This window comes from Ictalurus punctatus, chromosome 3, assembly GCF_001660625.3.
Source record: "Ictalurus punctatus breed USDA103 chromosome 3, Coco_2.0, whole genome shotgun sequence".
Taxonomy (NCBI): Eukaryota; Metazoa; Chordata; class Actinopteri; order Siluriformes; family Ictaluridae; genus Ictalurus; species Ictalurus punctatus.
Window position 1 is genome coordinate 1,698,996 of NC_030418.2, and position 24,842 is coordinate 1,723,837.

General features: G+C 41.8%; 1 protein-coding gene and 1 long non-coding RNA gene across 6 annotated transcripts in view; one reads left to right on the forward strand and one right to left on the reverse strand.

The window, feature by feature from the left end:
- Window positions 1-24,842, forward strand: part of LOC108263688 (uncharacterized) — a 33,630-nt gene that overhangs the window by 1,548 nt on the left and 7,240 nt on the right. For 4 of the 5 annotated variants that reach the window (XR_008396128.1, XR_008396127.1, XR_001812229.3 and 1 more), the window contains 3 exons: window positions 9,191-9,342; window positions 9,567-9,738; window positions 10,112-10,222. This is a non-coding gene — a long non-coding RNA (uncharacterized LOC108263688). The remainder of the gene's footprint in view (window positions 1-9,190; window positions 9,343-9,566; window positions 9,739-10,111; window positions 10,223-24,842) is intronic. The other variant, XR_008396126.1, reaches the window with a different exon arrangement.
- Window positions 408-24,842, reverse strand: LOC108263687 (collagen alpha-6(VI) chain). The gene is made up of 43 exons (XM_017464733.3): window positions 24,725-24,842; window positions 23,254-23,298; window positions 22,794-22,889; window positions 22,063-22,659; window positions 20,909-21,487; window positions 19,614-20,186; window positions 18,843-19,460; window positions 18,170-18,739; window positions 17,507-18,058; window positions 16,776-17,351; window positions 16,085-16,672; window positions 15,622-15,965; window positions 15,362-15,440; window positions 14,755-14,891; window positions 14,475-14,567; window positions 13,767-13,820; window positions 13,578-13,649; window positions 13,300-13,326; window positions 13,159-13,203; window positions 12,880-12,933; window positions 12,613-12,675; window positions 12,161-12,226; window positions 11,893-11,946; window positions 11,601-11,636; window positions 10,342-10,407; window positions 10,056-10,118; window positions 9,646-9,708; window positions 8,763-8,825; window positions 7,932-7,982; window positions 7,757-7,792; window positions 7,587-7,649; window positions 7,350-7,412; window positions 6,722-6,757; window positions 6,583-6,619; window positions 6,426-6,437; window positions 5,394-5,887; window positions 4,421-4,496; window positions 3,523-4,185; window positions 3,289-3,385; window positions 2,449-2,828; window positions 1,784-1,969; window positions 1,668-1,709; window positions 408-978 (listed from the first exon to the last, which is right to left on the reverse strand). The coding sequence occupies exons 3-43, from the start codon at window positions 22,867-22,869 to the stop codon at window positions 797-799; spliced, it is 8,526 nt and encodes a 2,841-aa protein (XP_017320222.2). The 5' UTR covers window positions 22,870-22,889; window positions 23,254-23,298; window positions 24,725-24,842; the 3' UTR covers window positions 408-796.

Genomic DNA, 24,842 nt, shown 5'->3' on the forward strand with positions numbered 1-24,842 from the left:
TGTAGACACCCTATTGTTGTTCTTCCATTTCTTGTTCATCTGGCTCATGGTGTCTATGGCAGTCCATAGAACTGTCTAGTAAAACGTTGTGAAATTTGGCACACTGATTTTACAGGGTCTAAGGAATGTTCAGACCAAATTTGGGCTTATTATTATTATTATTAGTAGTAGTAGTAGTAGTAGTAGTAGTAGTATTTGTAGTAGTATTATGACATTTGTGTGTGTGTTGCTGATTGAGATGCTACTGAAACGAACATCTGAAGAAAAGAAAACCCCTGTAGATTTAAAACGACTTGACAAAAAGTGCAAAAACATAAATCAGCTTCAGAATGTGGACTTTTTTTGGCTACCTTTTAACAGTGAGGACACGACTTAATATCTCGAGTCACAGCAAAAATGAGCCAAAGTTTGTGAAATTAACTTTTTATACACACCAAACCATCATAAATTTTGACATGGACACATTTTTGATGATTCAGAGTCCAATAAATCAGGTCTTGCGTTTTGCTATATGTAGTTAATAATATAATTTTTTTTCCCTTCCGTATACTTAACCAATGGCATTTGATCTCAATCTGACTTTAAACTGATATTTGATATAACAACATTGAGTCAGTTCTGTCTGTACAGACTGTGATTAAAACTGGACTTATTACTGCCCTGTGCTGCTTCTTCTATCAATCATGAAACATATAAAAGTCAAAATTCGTTTAAAAAAAATAATAAAGTTCTCGACAACACAGATCAATTAAATTAACCCTGTAAATGAAGTGGATGTTCACGACGTGCCACATGTTCAGCGTTTATCATTGGGCCTCAGACAGCGAGCCTCACACTCCTCCTGCGTGTCAAACCTGTTCCCGTTGCCCTCGCAGCCTCCGTACCAGAAGCGGCCGCACTCTCTCTTCGACGCGTCGTAGTACCATTTCAGCATGAAGTTGAAGCACGTGCCCATGTCCTGAGCGAGCCGGCAAACATCTGAGCGGAGAGAAACGCGCAATAACCCGTACTGTTTATCTACATTACGTATAAGTGAACACCGAGGTGCAGATTTACTAAAGATCTGTGCGTGTAATAGAAAGTTATTGCCACAAGTACACTATCGTGAAAGGCTTTTCTTTGAATATAACCCTAACCCTAGCTTGTTAGTAACCTGAAACTGCAAAAATAATGAAAATGGATTGGAATAATATTGAATTTATTTAACACGGCAGGAACAGAAAATGAATTTGTGTGTAAATTGGTGCAACTGAAGGGCAGGTATTAAATCTGTAATTGAATTCCGATTTTACATATGTATGCTAACAACTAGTATTTGGAGGAAAATGCTGCTTATCATACTGCTTACTTATTCCTTTGTTAACATTAGCAACAATTTCAACTAGAGCGACGTTATTTTATTACTTTTTAATCAGACGTGTCGCTCTCGTTAGGCTAATATAATACTAGATCGCTATAACTAGCTTACCCGATGAGAGTCGCTGAAATGAACGGACTTTTATTAAAGGTCCGTTTCTGGTGTTATAGCCTATTTTTTCGAAAGAAAAGATAGCATCGTCCGTGTTGTTTTCGTCTCTCTAGGGATCGAATGCGCCGTGATGGCGGTGAAACATTGGTGTGGGATATTTTTTATGAGCAATGCATTAAAATGTGTGTGCGCGCGCTACCTGTTGCTTTTGATGGTTCGTCCTTCTGAAAAGCTTGAACATCTGTTGGAGAAATGAATGTTTTAAAGGAACGATCAAAGATGACACGATTATTATTTAGGAAGACGACTGCATACCCGCTTCTGACTCACGTAACCCTCCACACGTCTCCTCGCACTCGGCTTCGGTCGGGAAGCGGTTGTCGTTCCCGTCGCAGCCGCCGTACCAGAAGTGGGTGCATTTCCCAGCGTTCCGATCGTAGTACCACCTGGCCTCGTAGCTTGAACACACCCTCCCCATGTCCTTCTCGAGCAAGCATCGGGCTGAGACGCAAACAACACAAACCACGCGTTAAAATCCCGACCTGGTAGACGTTTGCGACGTGGGTCGAGTAACCGGCTTCGTGTGAATCAGTCGCGGACCTCGTGGAACATGTGATTCAGCTCTGTTTCTGCTTACATGTATCACAATAACTGTAGAGTAGCTATGAGAACGAGTAAATCAGCTCATTAACGCACATAAGGAGTAAAAGTAAAAGAGCAAGATCAACATCTCCTGGCCAATCAGAATCGAGTATAATCAATACCGCTACGTACTGAACGAATTTTGAGAATGGGATGCGAAGATACGGTTACAGGAAGACCCCCACCGTGCATGGTCCTCATTATAATACAGATGGATTTAATCTCATGTATGAAAAATGACCAAAACGCTAAACACGTGGCACAATTTTGACGTCATTACTCTGCGTGCGTGACAAAGTCTAAGTTCAGTTACTCGTTTATTAAATGGTCGGGCGTACCCTTGGACGGATCGGGTCCGTTTCGGTGCGCGGCGTCCTTTTCGTCTCGCTTCTCGGCCGTCTCGCTTTTCACCTCCGGCCCTTCGGCGCGCTCGTCCACAGGCTGGTCGCGATACTCGTTCGGGTAAACGTCCTCGTATGCATCCATGATCGTCTCCGTATACACCTCCACAAATGACTTGCTGATTATTTGCGGACGTTCCGTAAACGTCTCCGTGTACGTCTCCGTGTACGTCTCCGTGTATGTTTCTGTATACATAGTTTCGAACACTTCCGGAAGCGGCGCCATGGTTTCCTGATATTCGTCCGTGCTTGCTTCGGCGTAGGCCTCGGTAACGGGTGGAGTGGCGATCTCTTCAGTGGTGGCGAAAACTTCAGGTCTGACCATTTAGAGGAAGGATAAGTGAGCAGTTCTGTACTTCAGATTGTGATATGAACAGCAAGAGAAGATTAGCTCTTATTATCAAACGTACATGTGTTAGCTGATAGGAGGTAGAACACGGACCAGCGGGATCAAGCTCAATCTCCGCCCAGGCCGAAAGTTATTTCTTTATTTCTTATAAGTGAAGGGCAGGTATGAAATGTAACCTCTAATCTGATTACCTATTCTCTAAGATTATGATTCAGTCATTGCATCATATTTAATGACAAATTGTATTCGTTCTTGCCATCGCTTGTTTATCGTATTAGTAAAGGAGATCTTCCGGTTCTCTTTCCGTAGTTAGATAAAACAATTCATTAAAAGCAACAGTTAACGCCAAACTAGGTTTCGAATCGTCCAGGTCCATTTGAACCACCCCCGCCCGAAAGAAAGCTTTAGCGTAGTGAGACACGTCTTACCTTTTTGTTGGAGGAACATCAGGCAAATGTACCCTCTCCTTTGGAACAAAAGTGCTGCACTTGTCATTTAGAGAAGATGGTTTGGGAAAGAAATCTCCTGTAAGCAGATTAAAGAAAAAGATGAGTGCATGAATTGAACAAAAGATATGCATAAATATTATTGTCTTTTAAACCCAAGTTGCTGAACTCGGATACAACCCAACGTTAGGGAAGAGTCATGGAGATGTTTCTTACTGGTGAGCATGCGTAGGAAGGCTCGTAAATATTTCTGAGCATACTTCCTGTCCCTCAGCCCCAGCTGTCCCAGAGGTATATGGTGTTGCTCTGACGGCGGTGTGCTGAGACCTTTTACCAGAGTCCTGTTGAATTTTTCTCCCGCAGTCAGCGTGACCATCACGATATCGTTACACTGAGCGAGCATGGAGACGTATTTCAGCTCGTCTCTGTCCACGAAACGCTCCGATCCTTCACCGAGGATGTTCAGGACCATCCGCTTCTTCCTCGGAGCCTGCGCTTCCAGGAGAACTTTGTTTACGATCCAGTCCAGAGCCGAATCGAGACGCGGCGAACCGCCGGCTTGTCGCATGTCTTCGGAAATGCGCATCTCTATCGCGGCGCGGTCTTCGAACGCGCCGAGTCCGATCACTTCCTCGACGTGGAAGTTGGGGTAAGCAGAGCTCTGCTGATAGACGCCGATCCTGGCCTTCCCATCCTCTATGGTAGGTTTGTTGCTCACGTCTACCACGTCCAGCACAGACACCAAGAGTTCCTTCACGTCAGAGTACTGATCAGCCCGAAGGTCGTAAGAGGAGTCCATCATTACAGTCAGGTCCACGTCCACCTCCTCGGGCTCGGGGTTTAGTATTCTGTCGCATCTCTGGTCTGGGTTACAGTGATCTACAGAGAGAGAGAGAGAGAGAGAGTGGTGAATGACCGTCATGACCTCAAACGTCGTTGTATGCGGATTGTTTCTGCTCTCGTTAGCGTACGATTTAAGATGGTTGTCACTACGCATACTTTATGACATGGATATGTTTGTGTCACTTGTGTAAGTAATAACTTCAACTTAACTAAGTATAGGGCCTCAAGCATCGTGTGTGAGGGTCTTGTTTTAATGTATGTAGCAATTTACCGAAACAGATGACGCACTCTTTAAACCAGCTGGCGTCCTGATAATCAGAAACCCTGAAACTTCTTGTTTCATCAGCCTGAGAAGCAATAAAGGCAGAAATCATAAGATGCAGAAGATATTATTATTATTATTATTATTATTATTATTATTATTATTATCATTATTCTTCAAAATGCCTAAATGTATTTAAAGTGTTTTACGGGTATACCTTGTACGTGAATAAAACTAACCACCGACATTGGTATTTAACGTAAATCTACTGCAGGTGTAAGATAAAGTAGCTTAAAATACGAGTTTGTTTTACATTCTTGTATCAAGGGGGAAAATACACTGTATGGCCAAAAGTATGTGCACCCCTGACCATTACACCCATACGTGTTTTTTTTTTTTTTTTTTTTTTTTCCAACTGTTGCCACAAAGTTGGCTGCACACAACCGTATAGATTGTCTTTGTATTCTGTGGCGTTACAGTTTCCCTCCAGTGGAACTAAGAGGCCCGAACCTTGTTCCAGCATGACGATGCACCTGTACACAATGCGAGCTCCATGAAAACATGGTTTGAGAAGGTTGGAGTGGAAGAACTCAAGCGTCCTGTCCTCAACCCCATTGAACACCTTCAGGATGAACTGGAACTGCACCAGTTCCAGACCTCCTCATCATCCCAACATCAGTGCCTGATCTCACTAATGGTCTTGTGGCTGAATGAACACGAATCTCCACAACCATGCTCAAAAATCAAGTGGAAAGCATTCCCGGATGAGTGGAGCTTATTATGATGGCAAAGGGAGACTAGATCTGGAATGGGATGTTCATCAAGCACATACGGTGGTGAGGTGTGCACAAACTTTTGCCCATATATAGTGTTTGTGGTCTTTTCTCTTTTTTTCCTTTTTTTTTTTTTTTTTTTTTTTTTTTTTTTTTTTTAAACAAATCCCTGTACATAAGTCAAAGTCGTCCATGTTCCTGTTTCCTACCTGGATGGCATGTCGAACATTTGGAGCATCGTTGAAGGTGATGACTCCCAGATTGATATCTAAAGCCTTGAGCTTCATCATGCCCGTGTTGATTGCTGGGATGTCCTGGGAGTCCCCGTTTGTCAGGACGATGACCACCTTCCTGACCAGTTTGCCGTTTCGGACGCGTTTGAGGACGTTCTCAGCAATGAAGCTCAAGGCCTGGCCGATATCGCGGCGGTTCCTGCTCCTTTGCAGAGAGATTCCCTTGACGGCCTCCAGTAGCCGACTCTTCCGATGGTGGTCCGAGAAACGGATCAGATAATTGGTTTGACTGTTGTAGGCCACGACGGCAACTCGAGCTCCCACCGGACAGTTCGTCTCTGCGACGCGGATGCCCTCTAGCAGAGACAAGGTCGTAGAACGCATCCTCTCGAACGCCCTCTGGGCTACGTCAGAGGACATGTCCAGAGCAATCACTAGCTCCGTAGGGTAACCTGGACACTGGGTGTGACCTAAACACATTGAAGAAAATAAGGCAATCCAGTAAGGAAGCGTGATCGAGCAGATCACTCGGAATGTTCTCGGAAGGTTAGGCTTTGACGCCTTGGCAAAACCGTTAAACCTTGGCAGTGGACTCGGAATCCTGATCTAGATGGATGGATGGATAGGTTGATTAAAAAATGGACGTATGATTGGATGGATAGTATAACGAATGGATGGACAGATTAATGCACAGCTCGGAGGGATAGATGGATGCAAAGATAAACGGATGGATGGACAGACGGGTAGATATTTGGATTAATGTATGGATGAGACATAAATGGACTAACAAATAGACAAGGATGGTTGGACAGATGGATTTATGAATGGATCAACACTTGGACATGTATAGTTGGATTGATGGACAACTCAGATGGAGGAATGGATATGTCGGTGGGCAGATGGACGGACCACTGGATGGATAGGCGGACAACAGACAAACGAACGAACGGGTAGACATATGACCTGGACTACAGGACGGACAGACAGACAGACAGATCATGGTCTTACCTCCACAGCAAGCTGTTGACGAATGAGACACATTTTAGAATTAGAGAACGAAAGTTTCGTACTGAGAGATGGATCAATATGCTCGTTATATTTAACACAGTAGGTTAGTTTAATAGTTAATCATCTGTAAGGATCACGGTACTGATTCTCCTCTTACCGCAGTTTTCACGCACGTAATTCACTAATTCGCATTCCTACAAGACAGAACAGGCCAAAGCACTCATCATTAAACAGACTCTATAAACGCTCACGTTCGTATGCACTTGTACGATTCAAGGTGAAATGTAAGAACCTACAGTTTTCACACTGGTTCCTGGTGATCCTTTAGGACCCTAAAGCACAAAAAAGGCATTCTATGAGGCAATTTATTTTCATTTAACCGTTATATAATTAGTTTTGACAGAAATGTATTTTTATTTTGTAGGAAGGTTAGATGTTACACAGATTTCCACTCGTTGGTTGAATATTTCCCTGGCGTGTTTTTTTGCTGTTTAAAGAACCAAAACAAGAAGATACCCCGCACTACATGGAGTAACCGGATTATTAGGTACACCACTATAGTACCATACAGAGTAGCAGATCAGTGTGTAACAAAATTGTTTTAAAAAACAACGGAAGTGAGTTGTTTTCAGGTTCAAATCGGCTCATAGTAAGTGATGTCCGAATAAAGACCGCCCTCTAGCTGTGAGGAGGGAAATAAAAAAAATCATAAAAATAGGATTTTTTTTTTTCTCAACAAATCACAATGAATCTTTTTGTTAAAAAAAAAAAACTCCAATGAAATACTCGATTTCATGATAAATAGTGTGTCAAAAAACATATAATGTATTGTGGCAGCTCCTAATTTCAGTAGGTTTTGGATAATGATGATATCAACAACAATTCAATTATTAGTATATCAGAGGAGTATCGGGAAATACCGACCTGGTATCCATTCAGCCCTTTTTCTCCCGGATCTCCAGGAGGTCCCCGATTTCCACTGTTCCCCTACTCACAATAATACAGGACTATACATAATTACGTCTGAGAAATTAATTACTCTGAGGGGAAAAAATTCTGTTAATTACTGGTAATTTTTTTTTTTTGTCTAATCAAAGCTGAATTAATATTAAAACATATAATCTAATTATAATTATTGAGAACTTGATCGTAAGACCTTACCGGCCGTCCTCTGTATCCTTTGGCTCCTCCCTTTCCAGCGGATCCTTTAGTTCCATCTTCACCCTTGATTTTAAAAACATAATTTTTTTTTTTAGATGTAATAAATGAAAAATAAACCGTTAATTTCGATGATTTAAAAGCAAGTACAGTGAAGGTTTATTAAAAGGTACCGGTCGACCAGGATAACCAGGAAAACCAGGATTTCCCTGCAAGAGACAAAAATTCATAACCGTGATCAGCTAGTCATAATTATATACAAGGAAGTCCAAGTGATAAAACTAAAGAAATAAAATTGTTCTATATACAATATACGTAGGATTTTAAAGACAGGAAATGTGACAATACTTTTTGTCCTTTACGTCCTGATGGTCCGTAACCGTCTGCGCCAATGTTTCCCTGTTTCAAAGAAAAGTAGTAATCAGTTTAGCTTACAGGTGATCATTGTGAGGAAAATCATTTTTAAACTTGTTTAGTATGGTTGATGAGCAGAAATTTTACAGACTGCATGGATGAACTTTCAGATAATATCCTTACCTGATCTCGGGCAAAGTTTGTAGCAATTCTAACATACAGCTGGGATTTTAATTCACGAAATGAATAATACGAGCATGAGCAACCTTTATCTTGCTTGCCTTGTCCGATTGGAAGCCTGTGTGTTCATACAAATCTTTATAAAAGTTATACGAAAGGAAAGAGAGTTCGCTTTTTTAGTCGTACACACATACCCTGATTTACCAAAGGATTGTGTGTGTTAGAGTGAAAACTTGAGCACCCAGAAAAAACAACAACAACAAAAAAAAACATGCAAGGTGATTTATTAACAGGACATGCAGAGGGTTAGTATGATTGAAGGGCAAGTATTAAATTTGCAAAAGCTTGTTTGTGCCATTTAAAATTACGATAAATTATTAAATGAATGACAAAATTCACCAAAAAATCTGCTTTAGTGAAATAATAATAATAATAATAAAAAAAACTGTTTGGTCCTCTGACACGTACCGCAACGAAACAGAGGCGGTGAAAAGGTTTTTATTCACGTGTGTTATAAATGGAACATGATGTCCTTTTTAAGTAGGTTAAAGACAAATAGATTTGTACGTCACCGTCCCAATTCATCCCAATTCTCCATTTTTTTAATCCCCATCATATTTGATCTATATCTAAAGACATACTGACCGGTGGTCCTCTGAAACCCCCAGGTCCGTTGTCACCTTTACTGCCCACGTCACCTATCTGACCCTGAAAAAATGACACACACACACTTTGAGAGAAGAGTCGTTATAGCATTACCCGCCCCTGGAAAAATACAAACATGGTTCAGGACGCTACACAGAAACTATCACAAAGCAGAGTAAATACAAATGCTGACTGAGTTTAGAGTGAAAATGAAAACGAATGACTAGAAAATTTTGAATTTAAACTGCATTTAAAAACGGTGTAGAACAAGTTCATCATAACAAGGTGATAAAGTTATGAAGAGTAAAGTGAAGTAGGAATATTCAGGATTCTGCGACATTTCTAGGTCGCTATTTAAATGTAAGCAAATGTGCAACATGAGACCAAGTTAACACGTGTTGGGTTTTTTTTTTTTTTTTTTACAAAAGGTCAGATTTTCCTCAAACACGCGATCACACGATGATCCAACACGGATCGTCAGATTTTGGATGAACTTGTGGCGTCCATGCCAGCTCGAGAGCACGCTGTCGTTAAAGGAATAGGGGAGACGTACTGACTGTAAAGAAATTCCGAAGCTCACGTAAGTTTCTACGTTTCGCTCAGGTTGTCATGCCGATGTCATTATGAGTAATTAGCGATGTGTCACCCTGCAAAGATTTGTCCGTTTCTCGAGCTCGCCATTAACCCATGCTTCCTTATTCGCACCCATCGACTTAAAAGGCAAGCTCCGCCCCTTCTGTGTGAACACTGGGAATTATATTTATTTACTGTGTGTTCTTCTGTGTTCTCTATGTCTCTGTGAAGAACCCCAGGTTCCTGTTTGGGACCGAGTCTAGTTCTGTGACATCACGGGGAAAAGAAACCGAAAGGGTTCGTGACTTACCCGTGGCCCTCTGCGTCCAGGGTTTCCTTTGGCCCCGATAACCCCGACTGCACCGTACAGTCCCTGAGGAGAAGCCATCAAGAAAATCTAAATGTTTGTGCACAGATGTTTTATGGCTAAAGTGACATTAAACCTTTTCCCACTGCGTTAATATCAGCAATCTAATATTAATCTACGTTTGAGTTTTGCCGACAGTCGTTTGAGATGAAAATCTGAAAAATTTGCGCCGCTTCGGTTTCACTGTAGTCGATGATGTAAGGAATAAAACACTTGGGGGCGTGCGGTTAGAGGAAAATAATGATCCGTAGGGTAGTGCGATGAAGCGGAGTTACTCTTAGGACGCTAATGTTGGTTATTTTGCTTCGAAATTGATATTAAATACTGATGCTATAGGAGCGGTTTGGACCTACCCGAACTCCAGGTAGAGCTTGATCACCTTTCTCTCCTTTGGCTCCATTTCTTCCAGGAGGACCCTGAAGAGAGAGAGCGAGAGAGAGAGAGAGAGAGAGAGAGCAGAACACTATGACTGAGACAAACACATGAGGAGTCAAATTACTGAGACCGAGGACCACAAAAGGTTTGAGATGATTATTATTATTATTATTATTATTATTATTATTATTATTATTGAGAAATACAATGTGTCTGGGGAAAATAGCGATATATTTCCACATTAAGAGTTCTTAGAGTCCTTACCCGCAATCCGGGCTGTCCAGCGGGACCCACTGGTCCTGGTTCTCCTTGTTCAGTAGAGGAAAGCCCCTTAAAATAAACATTAAGATTTCGATGACGGAGTCAAAACCGTTACATGCACAAATGACGGAACCACTGAGAATCCATCAGACGAGATACTCCATCCGATAACGGAAAAGTCGATGGTCATGCGATCGCTGTTTTGGGAGACGGGGGTAATTTGGGTTACACGGGGATGAGTGAAGTTCTGTAATGGGAAATGTATACAGGCTCGTACAGGGGGAAAAGAATAAAATAATAAACATAGAATAGGATGAGAAAATAACGGTTTAGCAGTCACTGCAAAAGGGAAAAGAATAGAATGAATAATAATAATAATGGAATGGTATGAAAACCAAGGTTTAGCGGTCACTGCCAAAGGGAATAAAATGGAATTAAGTATGAAATATAGTTCCTCATCTGTAAATCGCTTTGGATAAAAGCGTCTGCTCGACGAATAAATGTAAACAGAACAAGATTAACTATAAGAGTATAAGATGAAATTGAATAGAATAATAATAATAATAAAAAAAGATTTGGCAATCTGCAAAAAGGAATGAAATGTAATAAAAGAAGAGACTGGAAGAGTGTGAAGCCCTAAGGGCTTTAGCAGTCATCGCATAGGGGAATAGAATATAATAGAATAGATTCACATGGAATAGAGTAGAATAAAATAGAATAGAACTGATTCGAATAAGATTGGAATAAAATGGAAACGGGTTTAGCAGTCAGTTCAGTGGAGTGAGGTGAACTTTAATCGTATACGATGGAATGGAATGGAAAGAAATCGAATAGAATTTTTGCAAAAGGGATTACAGTGAAACGTGTACAAGAGAATGGAATAGTGTATGGCTAAATGGAATTGAAGGAAAATAAAGTTTTAGCCGTCACTGCCGAGGGGGATGGAACCGAATGAAATACAACTAGATGGAATAATGGAATAGAATTGAGTAAGAAGAACATGGAATAGAACAGAACAAGATGAAATGGAATGAAACCCTAAGGGTTTAGCAGTCCCTGCAAAGAGGAATAGAATATATTAACGTGGAATAGAGTAGAAAGGGGAATAGAATAGAATGAAATAGAAACGTATTTACTAAAATAAGCTGAAACGGAATAGAATTAGGTGAAACGATTAAAAAAAGAATGAAATATAAGTTTAAATATAAGTTTTCAGTCGTGGAATAGAAATGGTCGAATAGAATTGATGGAATTATGCTTACTGGCGGTCCGGGTGGTCCCTTCCTCCCAGGGAAACCCTATAAAACAGGAGACATCATTGCACTCGCTCTGAATTCCTCCATATTTATGTTTGCGCTCCAAATATTTCCCGCTGTGGCATGCTTTCCTGATGAGCAATGTAACCCTGGCAATGACCCAGGCAACAACGCGGAGCCAAAACTTCACCCGAAAAAGAAGAAAAGAAAAAAAAAAGACTAGCACTGTTAAGCTTAAACTAAACATCGGTACATTAGCGGAGAAGCTGCGTTCGAGCTGCAGCTGAAGTGTACTTACATCCTCTCCACGTTCGCCTGTTCGACCCGGAGCTCCATCTGGGCCTTGATCACCCTAACAGGAGGGTAGTCGAGATTGCTGTTGTTTAATACTGCTCAGTTAAAAAACAAAACAAAAAAAACCTAATTTCTTTCTTCATATTCATGCTGCGCTGCTCCAGGTGGGATTTTGTTTGTTTTTCCTTTAATATCGTTAATAATTTAAGTGTATAATTTTATAAATAAACGCGTTAAATCATTCATAAGATCGATCAGACGCAAACACTCACAGGACGGCCTGCGTATCCCGGCTCACCCTCTGGACCCCGCACGGTGCTGTCTCCTCCTGGTATCCCCTGTTCACCAACATTTCACGCAAACGATAGAATTAAATTATTAAATTATATCAAATATCAATTATTACTCTTTAAAGACTTTAATTCTTAAGGTTTTTATTATTATGTTGTTTTTTTTTTTTAAATAATACATGCACAAAAATGTAAATCATTCTAAATGATTCATATTGTAGTCTAGTAAACTAAAAATTATTATATGGGGGGAAAAAAAAATAATTCGATGATCACAAAACAAAGGCAGTTTATTTTTAAAAAAAATAAATAATTATAATAATAAAAAGTAGTTAGATTTTATTTACCCAACTGCTATTTATATTTAAATATTACATTCAATTTTTATTTCTAAAACGTAATCAATTTAAATGTCGCAGAACAAAACGACTCACAGGATCTCCTCTCGCACCACGTTCTCCCTTCGGGCCGGAACCTCCTTTAACTCCCTTTACACCCTGCGAACGGACACAAGACGAAGACGAAGCAACTGCATGAGAATTATTATTCACTGCATGGGAATTTAAAACTATATGAATTATAGTTTGATGATATTTAAATCGGATGTTATTTCATGTAGAAAGTTCCACATGGAGGTCAATTATTTGTCCTTCTAATGTGTAATATATAAATATTTATAGAATATGGTGGGATGTACTTACTGGTCGACCTGGATCTCCGTTCGGTCCCGCCACTCCGGTTGCACCAGGCCAACCCTGCTCAGGACACAGAATCAATACAGTGAACCGGCGAATCAAATTCTTAACGCGGGCAGACCTGGGATTTGCAGAGCTAACACTACATTAATGAATGACATCCCGGACCAGGATTAGCTTGCTCAGTAAACCCGTTATGTAAAGGAATAAACACGTGTTAACTAACGAAATCAAATCGCAAGAATACAAGTATCAGCATGCTGTGTTTTAAGGACAGATGATGACCTGTTCACCGTCCACCCCAATGAGACCGAACTCTCCATCGTCTCCCTGTTAGACAAAAAAAAACACACGCGTGCACTCAGGAAATACCAGAATACCAATTACTGCTCAGACATGGTGAGAAAAACCCATCCTGGTACTTACTCGATTCCCAGTGTATCCGATAGATCCCTGTAGAACATACGAAAAGGTACGTCAATGATTTGGTAGAACAAAGGCAGTTTTATATTCATACATTCATTCATGGAGAGTCATTTTAATGGGGATTTGTATACATGCCCCAATATTTTTATTTAATTTTTTTAACAAAACAAATTTCTAAGAATCCGCAAAAGCTAGCTTGTATAGAAGGTTGTGGTGAAGTAAAGTAAAATCTTCGAGCACAGAACAGGAGATTATTCTGTATTCCCAGCATGTTATACCTTGAGGCCTCTTTTGCCAGGGCAGCCTTGGTGTCCTTGAGTTCCGTTCAGACCCGGCGCACCCCTTTCACCCTGTCCACAAGAAGACACAGCAGAAGCTACCATAAAATATGTATAAGTCATGGAAAGTGGGTTTGTTATGTATTTTATATATATAGGGTCTAATAAAATAGTGGAAAGTATACTCACCGAGCTTCCGTCGTCGCCGGGTATTCCTGGATGGCCAGTTAGCCCCGGTCCTCCCTTTAAATCCAAAACAAAATCAGTTACTTAGATTGGACACTTGCCATTTTAATAAAGCACGATGAGATAATGACTTCTCTGGACAACAACAATCAGTTGAATTCTGTTGTTTTTTTACTTGATGATTAAAAGTCACTGCTTTTCCGTCGTCATGACGGTGTCAGTCCTGTCAGGTAAGGATTCCACTGTGTGTTGAGATCTTTGTGCTTGTGGTGTCCATTCTGGTGTCTCGCGTCATGTTCCGAATAAATCCCGCAAATGTATCCCATTATTTATTCCCAGGAGGTTTAAACTTTCTTTACTGTACCAATTATGCGGCAGCCTGAGAAAACCAATCGGTGTGTCTGAACACAAAAAAAAAATGTTAAAGGATTTCTTTTTTTTTTTTTTTTTTTTTAAACCAGGAATCGGGTTTCTCTGCCCATTAGCAGTCAGTTCTGGAAAATTGGATTCGCGCGATATAGTTCTCTCTATTAATCAACACCTTCTGACCAGTCCGATTTGGGAATTTAAGAGTGCTGTGGTATGTGATGTGATGCTTCTAGCACTGATTGCGCCAATTTTGTCATGTCACACAAATTTCAGAGATAGATTTCCAGTACAAATTTTCATTCATGTCAAAAAAACAAACGACTGGAATGACGGAGGCTGCACCTTTAGTCCCGGGGGCCCAAACGTTCCCAAGAAGCCAAAATCGCCTCTACATGTACATGTCACATTGCAGCACTCTCTCGATGCCACTGCCTCCTGTTTATGTAGAAAAAGGGGAAGGAAAAAATACGGTCAGGAGAGAAATCCCAGAAAATGTCACGTACAATACAAATACAAAGACTTAATTTGTTACATTCAAATTGCAATATTTCCTATTTATATTTAGGAGTAGACTCTCAAATTATTCCTCTTATGAGTATTGTAAGTAATAAAAGAAGCTCACAAGCTGCTCCAGCAGTGCATTGCCCACGTTAAGCATGTTGATGGAAAGGGGCTTGCCGTAGCTGAAACCTCGTCCGAATTCCAGCGCTTGGTGGTCCATGTTGTCTTTCAGAGCCACAATCACCAGTGCATTAACCCCTAGTGCACAAATGACACAAACTCTGGCTGAGTGCAGGGCAATATGAATTTAAAAACGGTTTCAACCGAAAGTGAGATGAAAACAGAACACGTTCTTTAGCCCCTTAAAAGTGATCGAAAATTTCACACTACCATTGAAGGAATGAATGAATCACTGAGACCTTCGGTTTCCGAATAATTTAAAAGTTAACAATGATTCAAATGTACTAATAAAGTTGAATGGTTTTGGCTCGTTGATATGATTGGGCATCCAGTTTAGATATGAACTTTCAGAAGGTTACTCTTACTCTAAAGTTGAACCGTTTTTTGAAAGGATCAGCAGTCAGCAGGTATTTGGGATTTCCACTGTTTTGGAATGAATATACAGTACGGTACATATATCTGAATTTGGAGTACAATGTTTACGTTTTATTTGTATACAATCGTAAGCCTGCTTTATCGTAGCCCATTAGTCTGAGCTGTTGTCGTACCGCTTTTCCGGAGGCTCTCTGCACTCGCCTTTAGAGATTCCATGGAGTCATCGAATCCGTCTGTGAATAGGATAACCACCTGGGGAAAAAGCAAACACACACAGTTTTGTATATAGGATGGTTCTGCTTCAACTGTGAGATCATGGGACCATGAGATCATGTGTGGTCCTTTCACTATTGTTTGTAGGATTTCATAATGTATATGAAATTTCACCAGAAATATTCGTCCAACCCTTATTCGACCCACGTAGCCGGCTCACCTTCACTCCGGCCTGCGAGCGAGAGAATTTTTGTCTGAAGGAGTTTAGGAGGAGCGCGTTGAAAGCGGTAGGCGTCGCAGGCCGTATTTGGAGCACCTTGGTGACCACGTTCTGGTCATACTTTTCAAAGTTAAAATCGTCCATAATTTTCCCGTCGTTGCCAGAGACGACGAGGAAACCAATCTTGGTTTCAATTTTGTCTGCAGCGACGCAGCAGAGCCCACCGATCATGGATAAACGATGAATAGCTGCAGCGACAAGGGACTCTGCGTGTGGACCCAGTAGAGGCTGTGAGCTTGTTCTGCGTGATGCATCAAATCCGATGCCAATGTCAATAGAGCATCCTAATCAAACAGGAACGAACGGTGCAGTCAGGCATCCGATACTGCAGTGCTTCCTTACACGAGTAATCTGTACAACTAAATATGTATATATTTTGACGGTGGAGACAGAGGTCACTTACCCTGCGGATCCGGTATGATATCCGGTGTGCAAATGGCTTCTAGAACTTTTCCGGCGGTTGTCTTCAGCGAAAGACTCTCAAAAGTCTCGTAGAAAACCCGCTCTCTCGAACCAGCGATTTTGATGAGCTCATGGTGATTTATATCCTGTCCGATCCCAATAGCATATACCGCAATGTTCTTTGCTCTAAGATTAGCTAGTGTACTCGGATCCTCCTTGTCGTTAGCTTTGCCATCTGTGATCAGCAGCAAGTTCTGCGACACTCCTTCCTTTATCCTGCTTCCATGCTCTGGCGTAAAGTAATCTCCTATTTCTTTAAGTGCTTCCCAGGTGTTTGTACCTTGTTTCCTTTGGGTAATCTCATCTATGGCATTTTCCACTCCTTGTATATCGCTGTATTTGTCCAGGTAGAAGTGATTCAGTACTTTGTCACTAAACTGAGCCACGCTAACCCGCCATCTGTCTGGTGCGATTTCGAGCTTTTTGACGATGTTGATCGCGGAGCCCTTTACAACTTTCCAGTTGACCTCGGAAATCGATTCGGACCCGTCGATCAAAATGACCAGATCTGCCGTCTCCTTCTCGCACACTAAAAGGAATAAATGAAAGTGAAATTTAAATAATGCACGGAATCTAAAGTACTTGCATTAACTTCTAGTGCTTGGGTTCACTTTGGTACAGAATGGCTTTACCTGGCTTTGTCAGATTGCAGAGTTGTTGAGTAATTGGTTTAGACAGCATTTTAAAAGCCTCGTAGCTGTCCACATAATAGGTCCTTTTGTCATTCCCGGTAATTCTTGTGAGCTCGGCCTCGTCGGCTCCCGCCATCCCGATCGCAAACATGTTGACCTCGGAACCTGCGAGATCTTCCGGCCATTTTGTGAGGTCAGCAGAGTCGGCGACCGGACCGTCGGTTATTAAGCATAGCACCTGAGGAACGTGCTGAGAACGCCTTCCTCCATGCGCCGCCGCAAAGTAGGAGAGTGCAGACTTCAGAGCCTGGGCTGTGTTTCTCCTACCTCCAGGAGCGTTCATCATCGAGATGGCTTCCTGAACCTTGTCCTGGCTGATGTACTGATTTAGAGTGAATTCGGGTTTAGGCCGGTCAGAGTAAACGATCGCTCCGAAGCGGACTCTCTTCTCCCCGACGTCTGCCTTTTTCACCACCGCTCCCAGGAATCTTTTCATGAGCTGAAAATTGTCGTCGTCACCACCACCAGAGCCGTCCACCAGAAAGATCACATCCATCAGTTCAGGTCTCTTGCACTCTAGCGAGCCAAACGTTTGAGAGAGCCCATGATCGTCATGAGATGAGAAACCAAACAGTTTTATGATTTTTAGATATCCTAATGACTGCTATTATTATTATTATTATTATTATTATTATTATTATTATTACAAACCTAATACATGCATCACTTACCAGTATTGCAAATCTTGAAGATAACCTCACTACCCAAGTTCTGCAGGGAATCAAAGTTGTTGTCTAGGTAGACTCTGTCATAAGATCCGGAAATATCGAGCAGCTGAGATTTACTAGCGTGTCCCAAACCGATAGCATAAATGTTGATGTTCCGCTCCCTAAGATCTCGAGAAGGCTGTGCTACGTCGTCTTTGGACACGCTATCGGTAACGAGTATTAGGAACTGCAAAGTATTCGCACGTCCTCCACTGGACTCCTGAAACACTGTTAAAACGTCTTTAAGTGCCTTGCCTGTGTAGGTTTTGCCTCGGAGCTGCTGGATGGATGCGATTTTCTTTTGTAACGAGTCTTTATCGTGGAATTCGTTTAAGAGAAATTCCTCAGTTGTGCGTGTGCTGTATTGAACGACGGCGAGTCGCACCCTGTTCTCTTTTATAGGGAGTTTTTCTACGGCAAATCCTACGAGTTCCTTGGCCTTTTTAAAGTCTAGCTCGTCAACCGAATCTGCACCGTCGATCAGAAAGACGATATCCGCCGAAATATCTTCACAAGCTGTAAGACAGGGCAGGAGAAAGTCAGTCATTTCGTGGTTTTATATTTATAATATGTCAAAACATTTAGCTTTTGCCATTTAAACAACCACAAAAACTGCTGTTATTTTACCTTCAAATGAACAAATTTCTTTAAGGATTTTGGTTTTAATTAGCTTAAGGGCATCGTAGTTTTGGACGTAAAACGTCCTTTTAGGGCTTCCGGAGACGTCTTCCAGCTCGGCCATATCGGCGTCTTTCACTCCGATGGCGTAGATCGTGACGTTCTGCCTCCTCAGCTCTTCAGCCGGAATGTTCACCGGCGTTCCGACTGCCTCGGATTTGCCGTCGGTAATCATGATGAGTATCTCGCGGACCTTATCCTTGCGTGTTTGCGACGCTCGCCCAAAGAGCGGGATCATTGCTTCCAGTCCCAGATCGATTCTAGTGCCACCCCCGTACATTATTAGCTCTTTCACTGCCTTTTCCACGTCCGACTTTGTGTCGTAAGTGTCCAGGCGGAAGACGGTGGTTGCGTGGCTCGCAAATTTCACCACGCCGATGCGCACCTTATCGGGTCCGATATCGAACGTATGAAGGAACTCTAAAATAAAAGCTTTCATCTCGTCAAAGTCTGCGTAAGAAATGCTCCCCGATTCATCGAGTAGGAAGTAGATGTCTGCTTCAGCTGTGAACTTGCAGCCTGAAGGTAAAGAAGAAGAATCTCGAATAAAGATATTGAATCTGAGTGTGTTTATAATAATGAAATATTTGGAAAAGTTTAGTTGAGCATAGAGTTCACAAACCTTTCTGAAGGGTAATATCTTTGAACATGGGTATGAAGGCGGAGGTAATATCCCCACAAAGGCTTTTTGTTAGCATACTCGACAATGCGTTGAGCTTATTGAAACTCTCTACGTTAAGCACAAACTTTCTGGGCGGGTAGGACGCAATCTCGTTCAATTCTTGTAAGTTAACGTTTTTGATGCCCAGAGCAAAAACCGTAACGCCCGAGCGACGCAGCTCTGCCGCCACGTTGGTGATGTCGTCGGCAGACCATCCGTCTGTGATGACCACTGCGATCTGTTGAACGTGTTCATCACTTCGGCTGCCTCTTTCCTTGGTGAATACGTTGTCCTTGGCAAATCGTAGAGCGGCTCCGGTGTACGCTTTGCCTCTGCCGTAGGACAGCCTCTGAACGTACTGCAGAATTTCACTCTTGTCTCTGAACGTGTTGAGATAGACGTCGGCCCTGGGGACGTCGCTGTAGTGAACGATGGCTATCCTCACTTTGTCGATGCCTACGTCGAGCCCCGAAATGGTGTTTACGAGGAAGTTGCGTACAAGCTGAAAGTTTTCCGGTCCCATGTTGCCAGATTCATCGACGATAAACACGACGTCTGCTATGTTGGCGGATTTGCAGTCTGCAGAAGCACACAAGAAAACCGTGTTACAATGCTAGTCAAGAATTGATCCACTTTTATCGTGCACACAAGCTCAAAACCATACATAGATTCTAATGTTATGGAGGATTACTGCAGGTTATTTACGATCTGCAGTCGAGCAAAAGAACACACCTTGGGAGATACTGAGCACATCTTCTGACTCAATCACAGACTTGACTTTCTGTAGCACCTGCGGAAGGTTTTGCGTCGTCATTTTGTAGGTCTGATTCGGACTAGAAATGTCGTCCAGCTCTTCCATTTCGGCTTTGCCCAAGCCGACGGAGATCACGTGCATCCCGTCCTTTCTGATTGTACGCGATGGCCGAACGACGCTGTCGTTCGATTTCCCCACGCTCGTCACCAGCAGGACCTGTTTGAAGCCTTGGGCGAGACGGCTACCGGTCGACGTGTTGAAGAAGTTCTTGCGTGCGTGTTCGATCGCGTTTCCAATTTGACGCACACCTTTGGGCTTAAGTCGGAGACTGCGTATGGACGATAAGATTTCGTTTCTGGTCTTATTATTATTGAGAAGAAATTCCTCTTCGACGCCGTCGCTGAACTGTGCCAGGCCAACATGGTTACCATCCTTGTCTACCGCGAGCTGGTTGACCAGTCGCAGCAAGAAGTTTCTGATCTGTTGGGACTCTTGTTTTGATGCTGTACTATCCACCAGGAAAAAGACATCTGAGAACTTGGGGGAAGAAGCTAAATGGGGGGAAAAAATAAGGAAAAGTTTTTAAAAGGTTAAACTTGAATAATAGTATGGGCTCTACTGGTAAACAGAAACACAAATTATAAGACCGTTACTGACAAATAGTGTAGTGGGAAGTACTAAAAGATTTAGTGGTTGTTTGGCACCTGGAACTTTTTTTTTTTTTTTTTTTTTTGGTAGGTACAGTTCATTCATGTATTCATCTTAAGTGACCACTTTATCATGGTCATGGTCGCAATGGTTCTAGAGCTCATCCCTGGAATACAAGGAGCGAGGTGGGAATACACCCTGGATGGGAAAATATTCCATCACAGGATACCATGCACATTCACACCTATGGGCAATTTAGAGTAGCCAGCACACTTACTGGAATACTTTTGGACAGTAGGAGGAAACTGGAGAACGTCGAAGGAAACCTAAGACTCGGGAAGAACATCCAAAACCCAGCACAGACAGAAATCTGAGCGCAGGGTTGGACCGGAGAACCTGGTACAGTGAAGCGGTATTGCTACCACTGCACTGCACCAAAAGGTATTTTAGATAAGTTATGTACGACCTCACGTTTTCGTCCCAAACTGCCGTTTCCTGCCTGACGCATCCTGGGTGGTTACGTTCCCATGCGGCCCTTCACTGGCTTGTTACTCACGTTATTCTATGTGACGAATCCGACGAGATCTGAGCATGACCTGTCGAAACGGAAAGATGTGCAAATTACCTCGTAATTGGTCATCGACAGCGGTACACACTCTTCTGCGTAGGTTCTCGATCAGGCCTAGTAAATTTTGGTAATTGTCCGTGCTGAACAAGAATTCTGTCTGGGGACTGTTAGCGATGGCTTGGAGCTGCACGTTATTCGCCGCTCCGGTCTCGATCACAAAGACGACGACTCCCTGCTTTCGGAGCTCCTGAGCCGGCCCCTGCACGGCGTCGCTCGACTCCCCGTCCGTGATCACGATGGCGATCTTGGAAGCGCTTTTCCTCGCTTGGCTGAAGTAGGTGTTCCGAATGAAGTCCAGAGCGAGCCCTGTTCTTCTTGGCACGCCCTTGCGATATGTGAGGCCGAGCAGCTTCCTGAGCAGATCTTCCTTCTTGGCTTCATTTTCACCGAACAAGAACTCCTGGTACGGTCTGTCGCTAAACTGAGCGAGGCCAACTCTCACCTTTTGTTCGCCAATTTCAAGTCCCTCTACAAAAGCATGGAGAAAACGGCGAATTTCTCCAAATTTGGTTTCGCCGACGGTGTCGGAAGAATCCACGAGAAAAACAATGTCTGCTGCGGTAATCTCGCTGCATTCTAGGAGGGGGGGAAAAAAACCATAAATGTACATGCGTTTCACTACAACGAAACTGTCATGCGTGAATTATAACTTGTGAATCATCGCAGTAGCTGGTTGAGTTTGAAAAGAACGTAGTGATCCAAAATGTTTCGGTAATTTTATTTATTTTTTTTTTTGTCATTTCCTCAAGGGAACTGGACTTTGGTTTTCTAATTTCAAAGCCATTTTCCCCCTCAGTCCTGACGAACTTGTAAAATCCACCCGATCAACTGTTTCAATTGTCTTGACCGACAGTTGGGTGAGGAATGAAACGCATGGGCATGCTGTTATAGGAATATAATCACAAGTGGTGTAATGGACCAGCTGGTGTAATGAACTGGAGTTAACAAGCACTTGGCAGCTAAGATACTGTCAGACTGCTGCTGTTCTTGAAAATTAATCAACAAGATTATCATCAGATTCACAAGTCCAAATCCGTAATCAAAAATGAGCCACAACTTAACGTTAAAAGCTTTCAAGCTAGTAGAACCGTTCACAAAGTATCCTTTATGAATTATAAAAAAACCCCAAAACATTCAAATAGAGCTCTTACCTTGTCGCTCTCCTTGTGCCTCTTCTACGGTGGTGCACAGCTCACGACCTACATTCAGCGAGATTTCCTGGAGGGCATTGAAGTCAGACACGCTGTACACGTGATTGTTATAAGGCTGACTAGCGAGCTTCTTTAGGAACTTCTCGTCTGCGTCTTTGATTCCAATGGCGTACACTTTGACTCCCTTCTGCCTCAGTTCCTGAGCGTGTGGCTCGACCTCATCCTGAGAGCTTCCGTCTGTGATGACGAAGGCGATCTGAGGCACCATTTGGTTCGCCCGACTCCCCGCTGCCTCGACGAAGTGGTTTTTCAGCAAGAACTTCAAAGCGTCGCCCGTAAAGGTGCCGCCGGTCTTATACGGCAAGTTCTTAATGTAGTCGAGAATCTCCTGCTTTTCCTCATAGGTGTTGAGGAAAAACTCCGTTTTCGGCGTGTCGCTAAACTGGACCATGCCGACCCTGACCTTATTAGGGGCTATTTCAAAGTTCTTCACGACGGACATGAGGAACTCGCGAATCTGTTGGAAGTTCTTTAGACCGATGCTGGCCGAGCCATCCACTAAAAACACTAAATCTGCCTTGGCTTCCTGTGTGCACACTGCAAGAGATTAGGTTCGGGTTTAATTGTTAGCTAAAAAGGTGGAGATTACCCGATTTAGCAATATCACATGACAAAAAAAAGTTTCTCAAATTTTATGTCACATTATCGTAATAAGTAAAAAATGATCCTACCAATTTTTTGGCCACGACCGACGATGAAGTAGGATGAGATTACAAGAATATAAAGTAATCCGTGAACTGGCCCCATCGTTGTGCCCTTTCTGGTGGCTTAAAATAACAGTTTTTTTGTAAATAGAAAATTGAACGTTTTCTGTTACAATTAACTTTTATTCAGTGAGTTTTTACTTCAAAACTCATACAGATCAACATTTAAAAAAAAAAAAACAACCTATGCCTACCATATCAATTAAAAATAAGTATGACCGATAAAATGCACGTGAAATATACCAAATAAATAAATAAAATTAATAAATTGTTGTTTAGTTGAAATCTTTAATTGGAAATTAGTGCTCAGGTGCATTCCATCATTCCATTTATTTTTGCAGTGACTATAATTTTGGCTACTTAGATATGAAAAAGTGATCAGTATTAATTTAATGAAGCATAATAATAGAAATAATGTGCACCTTACCTTTTAATGTGATTTTTTTTTTTCAGACAGCCATTTGAACTTTTACTGTGAAACAGATGCAAGTTAGATTTGTAGAGACCTTTACATTGTAAAGTTGTGTGTGACAATTCTGTGATATTTCGTCATCAATGATTTAATCCTTCAAAGCAGATGGAGCTTATTATTATTTTTTTTAAAATATATATATATTATTAAACATGGTAATTTCGTCCTTGTAACTTGTGATCAACAACCCCCATTTTTAACAAAAAGTCTTCATCTGTCCTAAGGAATGGCAAGCATTACAGTGCCCTCCACTAATATTGGCACCCTTGGTAAATATGAGCAAAGAAGGCTGTGAAAAATTTTCTTTATTGCTTTAACCTTTTTTTTTTTTTTTTTTTTTTTTGTTCAAAAAAATTCACAAAAATACTCTGCTCTCATGGATATCAAACAATTGTGAACACAACACAGGTTAATCCAAAAATAAAAAAAATCTTTGTTAAATATAGCTGTGCAGTTTTGATAAAATAAACATCTTTAACAAAATTTTGTATTTAAAAAAATTACCGTCTTTGCCCAGTACTCTACAATACCATAAACACATGCCTAGATCCACTTTGCATGGATTTACACACACACACACACACACACACACACACACACACAATATTTAGGACCAAACTATAACTGCAGCAAGGTCAAAACGAGTTAGATTAGATGGTTTTATTCTATTTCAGATTTACTCACGCTCCACCCCCAGGCAGGCCTTTGATCCTATTATGCACAGATATTCACTAGAATAGTACGTTCCGAACAGTAGAGCAGACCAAATACGAATGACCCAACTTTTTGGTCCTGTTCCTGTCAGCTTACCCTTTGTTTTTTTTCCTGCTGTTCCAAAGAAAAAAAAGAATATCATTTGATGGCACCGTTAAAGCTCGTGATATCGCTATCTTCTGCCATTTTATGGAATAGCGCTGTAATAGTGTGGGGGAAAAGAATGTTGGGAGTGGTGTCTTCTTTTATGTTATGAAAAGTAATAGTATTTGGGTTTGGACTGACATAAGGGGAGGTAAATGATAACAGAATTTTCATTTTTAAGTGATCTATCGCTTTAACTTTTTGAGCACAGACCTGACAAAGACGTACAGGCTAGCATCTAAATACGATGGCTGCGGACACCTGGGGGTCACTTGTCCCCCTCAGTGTCTACGGCGGTCACGGCTCTGGCTCCAGTCCGTATCACGAACCGGAACCTTGTGGTCATGTTTTTTTTTTTTTTAATATTCGTTCTTAATAGAATATTTTCCTTTTTTTGTCTAAATATAGTCTTAAGTCATAACTTGAGCATATTAACCTTAAAGTAAACAAAAGTAACCTTTAATGTGGTAGCATATGCCGAATGAACCCGTTTTAGTTAAGTTGTATTGAAAAGGGAAAAAAAAGGTAAAGGATTTGAGAGACGGATAAAGACAGAACGCTTACTTACATGCGCCAGTGACGAGTCGGAGGAAAGAAGAGGCTCAGAACTGAGGACACTGAAATACTCGGTGTGAACGTTTATGGAGCCACTCCTCACTCATTTTGGTATGACACACACACTTCAA